Below are 15,000 nucleotides of genomic sequence, written 5' to 3' on the forward strand. Positions count from 1 at the left end.
GTGTGTGTGTGACTGTGTGTGTGTCAGATACATACCGACAAGTGTTCCTGGGATGAGTTATATATGCTTACAATCTCACAGACAGACAGACTGCTGCATATCCCCATAATGCACCACACATCTGCATAATGCCCTACATTCTCTGTCTCTCATATGCCGTTACAAAGGGACTTCAGAAAGAAATTACTTCAGATGAACGCAAACTTGAGATGGTGTGCAATTATTTTTGGAGCTGCAGATTTGAGAACCCCATCCAGCAGCGTTCGTGCTCGTCCTTGTGTCTGTGTAAAAGCAATTACCGACATTTTACTACAAAGCTGGAAACATCTACCTCTAGGGAACGGCGCGCTGGATGGAAAGTACAGAGCATGGCGCTAGTTAGCAAATCATTACCAACTCTCCTTCCTGCCAAACAGGAAGTAGAACAGCAGGTTAGCTGTCTCACGCGGCGCAGCAGCTACTGCAGTCGTCTCCCTCACAGTGGCTGAGTGAGAACGTAAAAAAATCAGGACACTATTTTCCCAGCGAAACAAATAAATTATTAAACAAAAATGCCACCCACTTCACTAGTGCAAAAATACACGAAACCGCTGTCTAATAATGTTTTTTTTCTTTTTAAAAGATAAGATTCTCATTTTAAATACATTTTTTCTTACTCTAACTCCTTTAATGTAAAATATGAAATATAATATTCTTGTTGATTGACTCCAGTGGTAAAAAGCTTAGTCTTCAACATTAAGTTGAGTTAACACACAACAGACAGACAGATGTAGATGAAGACGACAGCTACAGCAAGGTGGGAGTGGATAACTGAGGTCTGAGAACATCAATCAAACGTCTCATCTTTGGTTTGTCACTGGCCAGTGGCCTACTGACCCACGCTGTCTCCTCTTGTACAGTCATCTCTCTCTCTCTCTCTCTCTCTCTTTCTTTCGCTCTCTCTCTCCCTCTCTTTCTCAGTAAGCTGTCTCTCATGTGATCCTCTCTCCAGCAGGACTGGGAGTTGACACGCTCCGACGAAAATTCTGAAAAACATACTGCTCTGCATTCTGCCGAGCGCTTACTCAAAACAAACAAAAAAAGAGGAGGGTGGGGATGAGGAGGAGGAGGTGGGGGTAGGATGAAAACGTAAGCCAAAATGTAAATACGCTCACTCATATTTCCCCGGCCCTTGCGTCTCCAATTCAAATCAATCTGCAAACAACTGTCAGGGAGACGAATCACCTCCAAAACAGAAACAGACCGTTCTGGTGTTTCAGGCTTCCAGAGGAGAGGACAAAAACAGTCGGGATTTCCATAACAAAAATCATAGGACAGGGGAGCGCAAAAAAAAAAGCAGGAAGTAGACATGAGCGGCGGAGTGAATGAGAGCACTCATACCCCTCAAAAGATTACTCGGGTTCAACATTGTTTTGCTTGTTTACCCGACTTAAGGTTCTTTACCCCGCGAACAAAAGAGGAGCGCAAAGTCGCTACGAATAGCTGCGGTTAATGTGTCTGAATCCCCCCCATTCTCTGTGGGATTAGAGGGAGAGGAGAGAGGAGTACACGGGTTGGCCTATCTCGACGTCCTTTCTCTTTTCCTCCCTTTCCTCTCTTCCTCCCTCTCCTTTACCCCCCCCCCCCCCCCCCTCCCTCCACACACACACACACCCTCCTCCCAAAGATTTTTCTGCTTTTGTTGGCCCAAAAGCACAGGGCTAGAGTGTGGCAATAAAACATCCCTGCCTTCATAATAGCAACGATGGAACTGAAAGAAATGCAGACTTGGAAGTTCTTGAGGGGAAAGAAATGGCTGAAGAAAAAAACACAAAACGCAAAAACAAACAATGCGATGATTTACTGATGTGTTTCCACGCAAATGAGCTGGGTGTGAGTGAGTGTGTGTGTGTAGGGAAGAATTTACAAGTGTGGGCTACTGATGGGGGAACAGTCGAAAGAGGGGTTATAATTTACATCTGACGACTCTTTCGACAACTGCGGGGCCTTTCACAGTTTGCGCTCGTGAATGGGGCGAACGCTTGTGTTCCCCTTCTTTAAACGAACGCCCAGGGCAGACTTCGAACTAATGCCAAGTGGATCAGCTTACAGTTCGTCAGGAATCCATACGTTTCATACGCCAGCGCTGAATCATTGCTTTCCGGGCGCAAATGTAGGGAGAATGTTTAATGTACAGCATAATGGTATATCAGTTTACATCTGAGGGCTGGATCTGATTTGAGTCGTGTTGGACGGAGCATGAGGACTTAGTCTGCTGACCCCGCGACTAAGACAACTTGCATTTCTTTTGGCAACCAAAATGAGAAAACAGACCCCCTCCCCGATCTGTTTCAATGAAAGATAATAACCTCTCCATAGTGGAAATAGCATCTGTACAACATACAAAAGCATCCACCGACTATATAATGCATTGGAGAGGCTGGAAACCCCTGGCGGGTAAAGCCATTTCATTTGCAGGCTGGGGTGGAGAGAATAGCCCTGGTGATCAGAAAGGTGGCTTTCAACCAAGCCCCATCACCCTGTTCAGAGCACTCTGTGCCACTGTCAATAAAAATAGACTCCCTCTCTCTCTCTCTCTTTCTCTATCTATCTATCTCTCTCTCTCTATCGCTCTCGCTTTCGCTCACTCCCTCTGTCCCCTCACAGATACGACACTGTGCTGACTCGCCACTTTGCCGGCTAACTGTTCCGCGCCTTCCATTAGGTTCCGATCACACCAGAACAGAATTCATTATTTATCCGCCTCCTTTGCTCTGCGCCGATGTCCTTGTAGAAGCGAGAGGCCAGCTGAGGTGGAGCTCTCCTCCATCCTGGGTGTCTCTAGCCTTCCACCCAACCCCCCACCCCCTCTCTCTCTCTCTCTCAATCTCCACAAACCCATCCGCCATCTTTGTTATTCTGCTCCCTGTTGCCAAAAGTAGAAGAGAAAAGACATCGTTTGATATTTGTTCGCCCCTCGTCTGACTTTAAGACAACACGAGGGGTTTTGCTTTAAGAGCAGTCTGGCCCTGTGGCCCCAGATGCCTTTATAACGGGGGCCGCGTGATTAACGGTGCTTTAGCTCTCGCTCTGCATCCGGCCGTTCACTCCTACCTCATCCGCCGGCCCCACGCTGCTGCCCCCCCGTGCTAAATTCTTGGTGGCTTTTACAGCGGCGCTGCGGAGTGCCGCGCCGAGCTCTCCGATGACGCCGAGAGAGAAAAAAAGAGGCGAAGCCTTCATTAAAGTCGGACAGTTCTGCCTCGCCGCCGAACCGGGGCTCCTGACAAAATTAGCCCCCACGAGTGTGTGTGTGTGTGTCTGTATGTACTGTATGTGTGTGTGTGTGTGTGTGTGTGTGTGTGTGTGTGTGTGTGTGCATGTGTGCCCCAGTTAGGCTCCGGCAGCATGCAGGGTCCCCCTGAGACCACGCCGGGGAGATGCAATGGCACGCCGCAACGTGCTGACTTTGTTAAAACGCGCCGACCCATGACAGCACACCAGAACAGCAAAAGTCATTTAAGAATTACAATTACGGTGTATATATACTGCTCACATAAGCAAAAGGCGTAGGGGGAAGAAAGGGAAGAGAGAGGGGAGATTATCAGGGATGGTGGCCAGTAGAATGAAACACAATAAGGCCACATTCCTCTGGGCCAGTCCCATCCATTCTCATACGAGAGACACAGCTTTGCACTACGACTACGACAACGAGTCCTTTGCACAGGACTAATTTCCTTATTACGGAATCTACATCAAAGTGAGGTGTGGGTTTGAAAAGGCTGTGGCGTTGGTAAAGTAGTTTATTTCTTTTGTAAAAAAAGGTACATTCAAGATACTGTATCACTCTAAAAAAATCTTTCAATTCTCCTCAACATCTCCTCTCAGCTCCCTGAGTTGATTCAAACCAACACAAGGAAATTGACATTGTGACACACATTCACTGCGCTCATAACACTGTGCTCTCTGCACACTCTCAAATGTGTTTGGGAGCTAGACGTGCGGATAACAAAGCGGCCGAAATATGAAAAGGACGGGAAAAAAGAAAAGATTGATTTTTGCGATGATGAATAGCTTCCATTCATTCGTCTTTATCTAGCTCCATCTCTGGTCCCGCAGAGCCTCATGGTCTGTTTTTTAACAGAGATACAGAACATGCCTGGTCTCGGAGCACCCTGTCAGACAAGCCAAGGCTTCTATCTCCGTCCTGCTGATAACTGATGTCTACCAGAACCCCGCACGTAGGAATTTGCGTTATGTTTTTCAAAAGATAACTCGGAAGAGGGGGGGGAAAGAAAACATATTGCTTTTCCCATGTAAAATAAGCTGGACTACATCATACATCTCTGGCTTGATCCGTGTAAGTTAATTGGCTGCTTCTTAAACACGGCCCTTGTTGTTTCAAGAGCCAGATGTGTCCGTCTTACGGTCGCAGGCCCAGTGGGCCCTCTCCTCTAGGACCCCTGCAGGACCTCAACTCTGTACAGCCCTCTCAAAACATGCCCCCGGGGCTGGCTTTACTAATGCCCGAACACTAAACTAACTGGACCTTTTTATGAACACCCCCACCCCACCCCAGCCCCCCTCCTCCAGAACAACAGAGTTTTGGGTCTCTCTCTCTCTCGGAACGGCGGGGTTTACTTTGGGGGGGGGAAAGGTGGGCGAGCGAACGAGCACGGGTCCTAACAATGTCCTCTTATCACTGTGGGACTTTAATGCAAACCAGAGTCCTGTTTCTTCTCAGCTGGACCCCCGACCAGCAGGGGGAAATGTACGCTCTTATTTAAGGCCCGTAAAAACAGGACAGCGCAAACATTTATCTGTGCTATGCTTTCATCTGCCGTCCGCACAGTTAAGGAATAACAGAGAAAAAGAGGGAGGGAGGGAGGGAGAAGAGGAAGTGGAGGAGGGGAGGAAGAGGCAACGATGGAAGGAGGCTAGAAAGGAGGGAAAGACAAGAATGATAGAGAGAGAGAGAGAGAGAGAAATGTTAGAGGAGATGAACTCACAGACGGTTCTAAAAAAGAGACAGCTTTTATGTTCTTGGGTTTCTCTCTCAGAGGTGATTACATGTCTCTCCGTACATCTCTGTCCACTACAGGCCAGCGCGGTCACACACACACAGCGGCTCAATTGCCCAAATGGGTCACGAGGCAGTACTGTGGACAGATGCGGGATGGATGATTTACAAACAAAAACATGATGAATCATCGCTACGATCTGCAATCTCAAGATTGTTGTGCGCAGCACAACAACAACAACAACAACAACAGATCGATACCCTACATTAATAGAGCACTAATTAATGATCAGCATTCATCCTCATAAATTATGGACTCGCCCTCAAACACAAGACTGTGGCATGTGACATCCCACAGAGCACAACGAGCATCTTAAACAGGTCCATCACAATGTGCACCAAACGAATCGTACAAAAGTACGTTTTCAGGACAAAACAAGGGGTCTCGAAACATTCCGTGCGGAGGAGCTGCCAACTCTACCTTTTGTCCACCACTCAGCAAAGACGGTCCGTAAACAAGGACACAACAACAGCACGGCTGGGGTGGGAGCACGTACTCAAAAGGACGCCATTAGAAAACATAAAAGCCTCTCGCCACTATACCCGCGCCTCTCTCTGCCTCTCTCTCTTCCGCTGCCACTCTGCTCGGGGCTTTTTATAGCGCCGGGCACGGCGTGGCACACACATAGAATATTCTAAACGTCCCCTTCTGTCGCTTCGCCGGGCTATTAGCCCTGGGAGACCGGCCGCGCTGCGTGGCAGAAACCTCCCCCTATGGCGAAGGACAATGGCTCTCCACCCCGCCGGTCCTCTGCGCTCGTACTGTACATTGTTCAGCCGCCTGCTGACATACATCCAGGACAAGGATACAGTAGGAGGCCTCCTGGCAGCGCATGTGTGGAAATGGGAACTGGTCCAGGGTCAGTGGATATCAGACGCACACGGTTTCTGTACAACGCTGTGGGAGTGTGAGAAGCTTTAACACTATAAAGTCTGCCTACACAGACCGCAACTAAATAAGGTCTGCTTTTTCCAAGCGAAGGCGAGGGATGGGGGGGTGGGGGTGGTTTTGGGAGGGGTGGGGGGGGGCTGAGGTGAGTAACAAGGGTGGAATTACAGGGAAGACAAAAAGAGCAAACAAAAAGCAAAAATTCCCAAATGAGAAAGCCCGTTGGCGGCCATCATGCTTACAGAGGAGGGCCCCCCGTTGTGCCCACACACACACACACACACACACACACACACACACACACACACACACACACACACACACACACACACACACACACACACACACACACACACACACACACACACACACACACACACACACACACACACACACACACACACACACAACCACCAGCCACCAGCTCTGTAAGCACACCATCTCTGCACACACACACCCAGGCGCTGGAGGAGGCCTCTTGACTGGCAATAGCTCTCCTCTCTCCAGGCCATCTCCCCGCTCTGCCCCGGGGTCCAGGCTCTCCAGGCCGGCGGAAGGGCCCTGCATAGCATTAGCCCCGGCCCCCTCCAGGGTAATTGGGTCTAAAGGATCCTCGCCGAGAGCCTGCTCGAGCGTGCTCCACACGCCGCGCTCCGCGGCCCTTCTCCCCCGAGCTGATGAGAGAGAGGCTCTGCCAGGCAACCGTATGCAGTGTTACAGGGGCGCCCAGACAGACAGCAGGAGGAGGGGGGGGGGGGTGGTGAAGAGGCATTGAGACAGCGAGACAGAGGAGATCACCTTCGCATAGTGCCCTTGACATCGCACTAGACGGATGAGCATCCACCAGAGAGAAAGGCCTTGACAGACACAAACACTTGCAGACACACACACACACACACACACACACATACATTCACAGACACAAACACACACACACACACACACACACACACACACATTCACAGACACACACACACACACACACACACACACACACACACACACACACACACACACACACGTGCAAAGATGACTGCCAACCATACAACGCACACATTTCCACAGTGTACTTGCATACGCACACACACTCAGATGTGGATACACATACACACCTACACACACACACACATACCAGCACACTGGCCAAGCTGCACCCACGCACCCAATCTCCCCCCCCACTCCCCCTCCTCCCCCCTGGGCCCTGGGCTCTCCCCCCAGTGCAGTGCGGTGTGGTGTGGTGCGGTGTGAATGCAAATGGCTGGATCATTACGAGCAGGGGGCTCGTGTCCTGCCTCCTCCGACAGGCTCTCGGGCGGCCGGGTCAGCCTCTCCCGCATCAGGCATGGCGCTCAAGTGCTGCTACTTGTGCCCGGCTCCGCTAATGGACTGCTAATAGCAGCCAGCCCCAATCTGACGCTCGAGAGAGTGACAGTGTGTGATTAATTGCACTCAGCCCTTCTCTCACCACTCTCTCCCTCTCTCTCTCTCTCTCTCGTTCAATCTCTCTCTCTCCCTCTCTCTCTCTCTCTCGTTCAATCTCTCTCTCTCCCTCTCTCTCTTTCAATCTCTCACTCTCTGTCCTTTTCTCTGCCTCACTCGATCTTGTTCACCTCTCTGCCATTTTGTAGAGGGGAAAGGAAAGACAACTGCCACGGCTATGACACCTCTCCTTTCAACGCTTCACTCCATTCTCTCTCTCCCTCTCTCTCTCTCTCTCTCTCTCTCTCTCTCTCTCTCTCTCTCTCTCTCTATTTTTCCTGTGTGCCTCGCTCTTGAGCTGAGAGCGTCTGTGATGGCTTGGCTGCTCCAAGTGACTCTGCTCCACTCCACTGGCGTGTAAAAGCCTCACCAGAGCATCTTAAAACCACAGCGAGAGGGCAACGAGAGTGACGTCAGGCACTTGGGTGTGTGTTGGTGTGTGTGTGTGTGTGTGTGTGTGTGTGTTGGGGGGGGGGGGGGGGGGGTTAAGAGAAGCAACCTCAGCAGGTCACTTCGAAGAGGAGTTATTACCGAGAACGAGGAAAGTGGACACGGGGTGGGACAACGGCACAGAACACTGCGTGAAACCCTGATACCTCAAACGCAGGGAGTGGGTGTGTGTGTGTGTGTGTGTGTGTGTTGGTAGTGAACTCTGATGACACAGCAACTACGGCTGACCTTTTCTTTTCCACCTGCCTATGAACACAAACAGACAACAGCACGCACGCGCACACACACACACACACACACACACACACACACACACAGAGAGAGACACACACACACACACACACACACACACCTCTCCTTCTGCTGCTACCGCAGGATAAAACAACAACAAAAAAAACCAACAAGAAGAAAGCGAGAGAGAGAGCGAGGTCCTCTTGTGAAAGTGGCCCAGCGCGCGCGCGTCACCCCCAGGGGACTTGCCGACACATTTAAAGCGCCGGGGTCATTCCGCAGTCCCCCCCTCACCTCGCACAATGCGGCCCATTGTGCAGCGGGCGGGCGGGCGCGTTCGGGACGACCGCGATGACTGAAACTTTAGCGGCTCCCCAGAGGGCCTGGCGGAGAGGCCGGCGAGGGAAACGCTTACAGTAATGACGAGAGTAATAGCGTTCTCGCCTTACACGGATTTCTTACGCGGCCGCGACTAACGCAACACTCTATACGGCCATGTGCGAAAATGGTATATGTTTGTACATGTGGGTGTGTAGAACGTGTGTGTGTGTGTGTGTGTGTGTGTGTGTCTGTGAGTGTAGGGTGGGTGTAAAGTGACACACTATACTGCCTTTGAGAAAACAGTATATGTTGTTGGACACAGTGTGGATGTGTGTGTGTCTGAGTGACTGAGCTTGTGCGTGTGTGTGTGTGTGTGTCTGTGCATGTGTGTGTGTGGTTAGGGTGTGTGTGTGTGTGTGTGTGTGTGTGTCTGTGCGTGTGTGTGAGTGAGAGTGTGTGAGTGTGTGTGTGTGTGCGCACGCATTTGTATTTGTGGAAGAGGCTTTTTCCTGTTTTTCTTTCACTTTAAACAAATTCTCGAAAGATCTCGCTGGTCAGTCGTTTGAATAATGAAAATATTTTCATATAGATCCATTAGTCTCTGAGTAAACTGAGCTAAGAGGACACATGATGAAGACAGAAAGAGAGAGAGAGAGAAGAGAGAGAGAAAGAGAGAGAAAAAGAGAGGGAGAGAGAGAGAAGAAGGGAGGAATGAAGGGAATGGAGGGGAGGGAGGGAGGTGGAAAAAGTGAACTAATCTTACAGCCTGACTCTGTGGGCTCCCAGGGCTTTCACTGTGCTTCAGCTTTTACAGTCATTATGAGCAAGTAGACAAACAGGGAGGCTTTGTTTCTCTCTCTCTCTCCTTCTCTCTCTCCCTCCCTCTCTCTCTCTTTCTTTCTCTCCATCTGAACTCCATGGCCATCACTTCCAGTGAAAAAACTCCTCTTGGTTTCGATGTGGTTGCCAGTGCATACAGTGCATGCACAAACAAACAAAAAAAAAAATCCCCGCTAACAAAATGCAGACTAAAAAAAAAATCCCCTAAAAAAAGCGCTGCCGCTCGTCTCCCTGGCATCCCCCTCTCTTTCATCCACAAAGGGATCTGCATATTCAAACAGACAGACGGCCCTCTCCTGCCCGCAAATCCACACGCCCATCTGCCGCTCAATGGGGCCGACACGGCCCGCGCCTGGTCCGCGCCTGGCCCGCGCCTGGCCCGCCATTGTCCCGGGTTCACCGGGCGAAGAGCCGCCGCTCGCACTCCTCGTCATCCGCTTGTACCCTTGGCCCCCGTGTGTGTCGCCTCTCCAGGAGCACACACACACACATATTTACACACACACACATATCCACCCACACAAACATATCCATACACTCACTCACTCACACTCACTCACTCTCACACACACACACATACACACACACACACACACACACACACACACACACACATATCCACCCACACACACATATCCATACACTCATTCACACACACACACACACACACACACACACACACACACACACACAGCATGGAGGTATCCACCCGATCCCTAAGCCCAGGGGACCAGTAGGGCTGCTGTGCGCTCCTCTCCTCCCCATAGCTTTAGTTCTCATCATGGTCTCTCGTTCCCTGCCACAGGACTCCTTCATCTCACCTCTCCTGTCTCAACCTGTCTTCTCTACCCCTCGCCTCTCTTCTCCTCCTCTACCATGCCCTTACTTTTCCTCTCCTCCTCTTCTCTCCTCTCCTCCTGTCTTTCAATCGTCTACTCTACTCTTCATCTCTCTTTCTCTCTCCTTTCCTACACCGATCACCTGAATGCCACACCTGCGGAGGCTGAAACTGACGGAACACATCTCCGCGCCTCGCACCCGAGCAACAGAGAGCGGCGGAGGGGGGGCCATGTGATAGGTGCGGCGTCAGGCGTCAGGCAGTGCTTTAAACAGCGCACTTGTCTCTAATGATGAGGCCGAAAGTGAGCCGCTCCTTCCTCGCGGAGGGCAAAAAAAGGGAGAAAAACTATGGCCCATTAATTAGTCGCCAACAATGTTGTCCCCCCGAATATCGACTTCTTAATGGACACGGAACGACCTGGTTCATGTTCCCATTACCGCCTGTGACACGGGGCCTCGGCGGAGTTCTGGAATGGAAGGGAGGATTATGTCATCCCACGATGCCCTTCAGAAACCAAAGCTGGGTTGTATTTCTCTTGTCTTTCTTTTTTTCTCCCCTTCCCTCGTTTCCTCATTAACTATGCAGTAGTGTGATGAGGGGAAAGCAGGGAGGGAGGGGAAGGTGGGTAGTGTGTGTGTGTGTGTGTGTGTGTGTGTGTGTGTGTGTGTGTATTGGGAGTGGGGTGTATGGGGGGGGGGGGTTGTATTCAGAGCCTGGATCACTCTTCCCTGTGGAGCGTAAACTGTGGAGGTGGTAGGCTGCTGCTGCTCACTGTGCATATTTAGCGTGAGGGTCTTGTTGGTGCCTGCTTGAAAGCTGATTCACGCTCACTTACACAGTCGTAATTCACAAAGGTGACGGGGAAGGCATAGACCTTGACCCAGATCAGCACTGTGCCATAAAAAAGTAGGGCACAATTTAAACATTATTCAAAACAAAAGAATAAACATATTTAGCTTACAATCAAATAAACATGTCTATTCAATTCAAAGGAATCTAACAGACCCAGTTGAAAAGGAACTGTGTCTGCTATTAGTATTTCTGAACAGCCTGCTTGGTTGGCAGATGACTCCCACTGCAACCTTTTACTTTCCTAGCTAAGCACACTAGGACAGCGTCCATCCAGTTCAAACCTGCTGTCTCTCCCTGTCCAAACACTGCCCAGAGACAACAAGCATAAGACACAAACACATGTCATGCCTGTGTCCTAACACATAGGCTATACTACATGCACAGCCATACTCAACCAGCACTCTCATTAATGTATCCGAAGCAACTATAGCGAAAAAACAGACAGAAAACCACTATTACACCACTGGAAAAAAGGAATATTGAACAGAGAGCTTTTAGAGGCATTCAAAGTCAAAATGGGACCAGGCTGATATTTGTAACAAAGGGTATTGATTTACAAAATTACATTGTAATTACCCTTGTTCTCTCTCTCTCTCTCTATCACCCCTTTCTTTTTTTCTCTCTCTCTCTATCCCTGTCGCAATGAAGGCTTGTGAAAAATGCTCACTTTCCTTACTTTGAAAACAGAACAGAGCAGAACAAAGTTATTCTTCTTAACTCGGTAATCGGCCCGTGCGACAGCATCGACTGCATTCACGGAAGGACCGGGTTTTAACCTCATGCACTCACTCGTTACTGTACAAAGGCTATACTCATAAACGTGTCCATAATATTCGTTGGTAATTTCATCTATCCAAAAACCGAGTTTGAATTATCAACGACAGGACAAACAATGGCAAACATCTACAAAGCCAAGGCAGTCAACGCATGAATAAGAGGTAAATTCAATGAGCCTCTTAAAATAAACGTAAATGCAAAATGTACCCACTTGGAAAATAAATTCGTGTTTTAAACAATGACCCACAACCGTTACAAATATCATATTCTTAAGAGTTCTGAAAACGTGTGAAATGGAAATACGCTGCCGTATCGGGGAGCGGGCGGGCAGACGGCAAACAGCGAAGCAGTGCGCTGATGCGAAACTTCTAAATTGTTTCACTGAGTACACCTGATTATAACATCGGATTCTCATATAGTCTGTGTATAATTATTTCCACTTAAATGCAACACGAAAAAGACAAAAACACTGGTTGCTTAATGTTAAATGTTTCCACCAAGCATATACTTGAGAAGGGCTATGGGCACATTCGTAGCGGCCCTTAGTCTTGATTCCTCAACAAATATTTTCACTATGAAAACATTGACAATGTTACAATGTGGACAAACTACTATACTTTTTAATTATGTACGATTTGACCATTCTATTAATGCAGATTCAGAACCATTTTTCCAACATCAAATAAAGCGACCATCACATTCCCGGTGATACTGCCACTACTGCAGAAGCAGTCACCACCTCTCGTTGCCCGAGCAAAATTCATTGCAGGTAGGCTAGCCTATGGATGGGGTCTCTTGAAACCTTACCTTGGGCGATTCCTGTATTCACCAGGACCATAAGCAAAACCACAGGTATGAAGACCATTCGCGATACGAATCCCGCGTCTCCAATGTTACTTTTCGCAGTCTTCACACTTTTCCCCATCCTAGGAAGAGTCGAACTCCGCAGCAAACAGACTGCCTTCTCCGAACAGCCGCGTCCAGTCCGTCCGTCCGTTGACAGCGCCTCGGAGCGAATAAAAACCGAACTTTAGAGTCTGATAACCAAAATGAAAAGTGCTCCGGTTTAGATGTCCGCACACGTGTCGTGGAGGTAAAGACAGCAATCACTTCAGGAAAATGAGCGGTCAAAGAATATCCACACCACCGCCCTTATGCATCAAGGTATGAGTGAAGTCCCTCAGAAAATCGCGTCTCCTTCGCAACACTCAGTCACCTGGCTGAATAAACTGCTAGCTCTCAGATTTGAAGTTCATGTTCAGCTTGCGCCTCAGCTGCGTATGTGCTCGCCTCCCACAGTCAGGCTGCTCGCTCTAAAGGCTATGAGAAAACCCAGCTTCCAGATTGCGCGTAGCGTTCTATCAAACAGCCAGAGACTGAGAAATGCTTTGCGATGCCATGCTTCTTCGACCAATCCAAATACAACCGACTCCTGTATTTCGCGGCGACCACAAAACCAGGTCTGGATGACGGAATGGCTGGCTACTCACTCTAGCAGTCATCGATTACTTGGTATTGATGGGGGTTTTATGATCATATGTAATAATAGCTTACATGGTCTATGGCAATACGAATACATGGCTATTCATTAAATTCACCAGGAATCCACCTATGTAGGCTATCTTTAATTAGGCTATATTACTCTGATGGTCCCTGTCATTTCTTGAATAGTTCATTCAAATTATACTGAATTTTAGATAAATTATGGGCTTTTGGGAGTTAGCACATGTCATTCGGAAAGAGGAACGTTCCATAATGACATCAGCTAACGATTTGGATTCATTCTAAATATTCTAAACAAATATTATTGAAATATGCCTAAGCCTACTTGATTTTAAAAGCTCAATCTGATGATTGATGAGTCCCATAATGAGACAACGCCTTATTCATAAACCAAACACATCTTTTCAGCCCTTTGGAATCTAATCAGGAAATTGCATTTGGTCCTGTTGCAGGGCAGTCCTGACTTTAACTTGGTCATGGTAATTATAGGAGACATGTCCTGGTCACATAATATAATCAATAGTGACAGTGAAGAAAAATAGGGCGAGACAGAGTTTTCCCTACTTTTCTGTTTTAGTAGCCTACGCTTGCTTACTTTCCTTTTCGCATGCAGTAGGCTATATAGGCTAGTTGAGTTCTCTCCCAGATTGTTAATTTCTTTTTGCATTAGCCTAGTTGAAATAGGTTGGGAGAAACCCTAATCTGTCTTAAAAATCCATCTGAAAATGAAAAGCATTGTGATAGTCACGTGGCCTGTGAGATATTTTGGATTGTAGTCAGGAATCCTATATGGTTTGTTACCATGGGGACCACAATGCTGCATCATAGTGGCATTTTGAAGTGCATTATGCCGAGCTTCACAGAGCCATGCTGAGATTAAGAACTGCATTAGGAACCATACCACAATTTTCTTTTGTCTTCAAAAAATATGTTTGAGGAGACAAACCACATGCAGCTTCGCAAAGACAATCTATAAAGACCCCTTGTGTTTCATCACTCTGTCAGTCTCTAACAGACAACAGTTGTGTGGCGCACAATATGCCATCAGTAATCTCAAATCTAAATTCTGTCAGCTTCAATCAGCAAAGCAAATCCCAAAGAGGAGAAGTCTGGTGTACGGGGGGGTGAGAGAGAGAGAGAGAGAGAGAGAGAGAGAGAGAGAGAGAGAGAGAGAGAGAGAGAGAGAGAGAGAGAGAGAGGCAGTGGAAGGGAATCTGGATGAATGATGCCCCCCATAGCTTCTGTTGACCACAGACAAGGACACACGCTGACATAATATCCTGCGCTAGGAGGAGCCATGACTGCCGCCATATGGACGCTACGCTAACAGGGCAGGGTCCCCTGATCTGCCTGCCTGGGCTCTGGCTCTCAGCCCTGTCCTGTGTGTGTGTGTGTGTGTGTGTGTGTGTGTGTGTGTGTGTGTGTGTGTGAGAGAGAGAGAGAGAGAGAGAGAGAGAGAGAGAGAGCTTTTCCACGTAAATAAAATATGTCCTTCCTATAGGATACTGTACACTAGGCCACCATTTCCTCAACGTTGTCGCTATGTAATCCACAGAGGAATCAGCGCACCTGAGAATTTGAGGGAGTAAAAATAGTCATTTGTGTGGCTTAAGAGTAGGAGCTGAAGAAAGTCATTATTTAGGCTGTTTTTCGCTGTTGATTGAACAGCGATTTCGATGAGATACTGACAACACACTGGCATTTCCATTTGAATAACGAGGTGCAGGAAATTGCTTTTTATCCCTCACTTCCTAGCTC

General features: G+C 48.5%; 1 protein-coding gene across 1 annotated transcript in view; it reads right to left on the minus strand.

The window, feature by feature from the left end:
- unc5cb (unc-5 netrin receptor Cb) overlaps positions 1 to 13,104 on the minus strand; it is a gene marked incomplete in the record, with an annotated part of 206,583 nt that extends 193,479 nt beyond the window's left edge. Inside the window, 1 exon segment of the mRNA XM_062527646.1 lies at positions 12,547 to 13,104. Within this exon segment, the coding sequence (XP_062383630.1) occupies positions 12,547 to 12,664 (118 nt within the window).
- Positions 13,105 to 15,000: the final 1,896 nt, after the last annotated feature.

Source organism: Sardina pilchardus, chromosome 23 (genome assembly GCF_963854185.1).
Source record: "Sardina pilchardus chromosome 23, fSarPil1.1, whole genome shotgun sequence".
NCBI classification, from domain to species: domain Eukaryota; kingdom Metazoa; phylum Chordata; class Actinopteri; order Clupeiformes; family Clupeidae; genus Sardina; species Sardina pilchardus.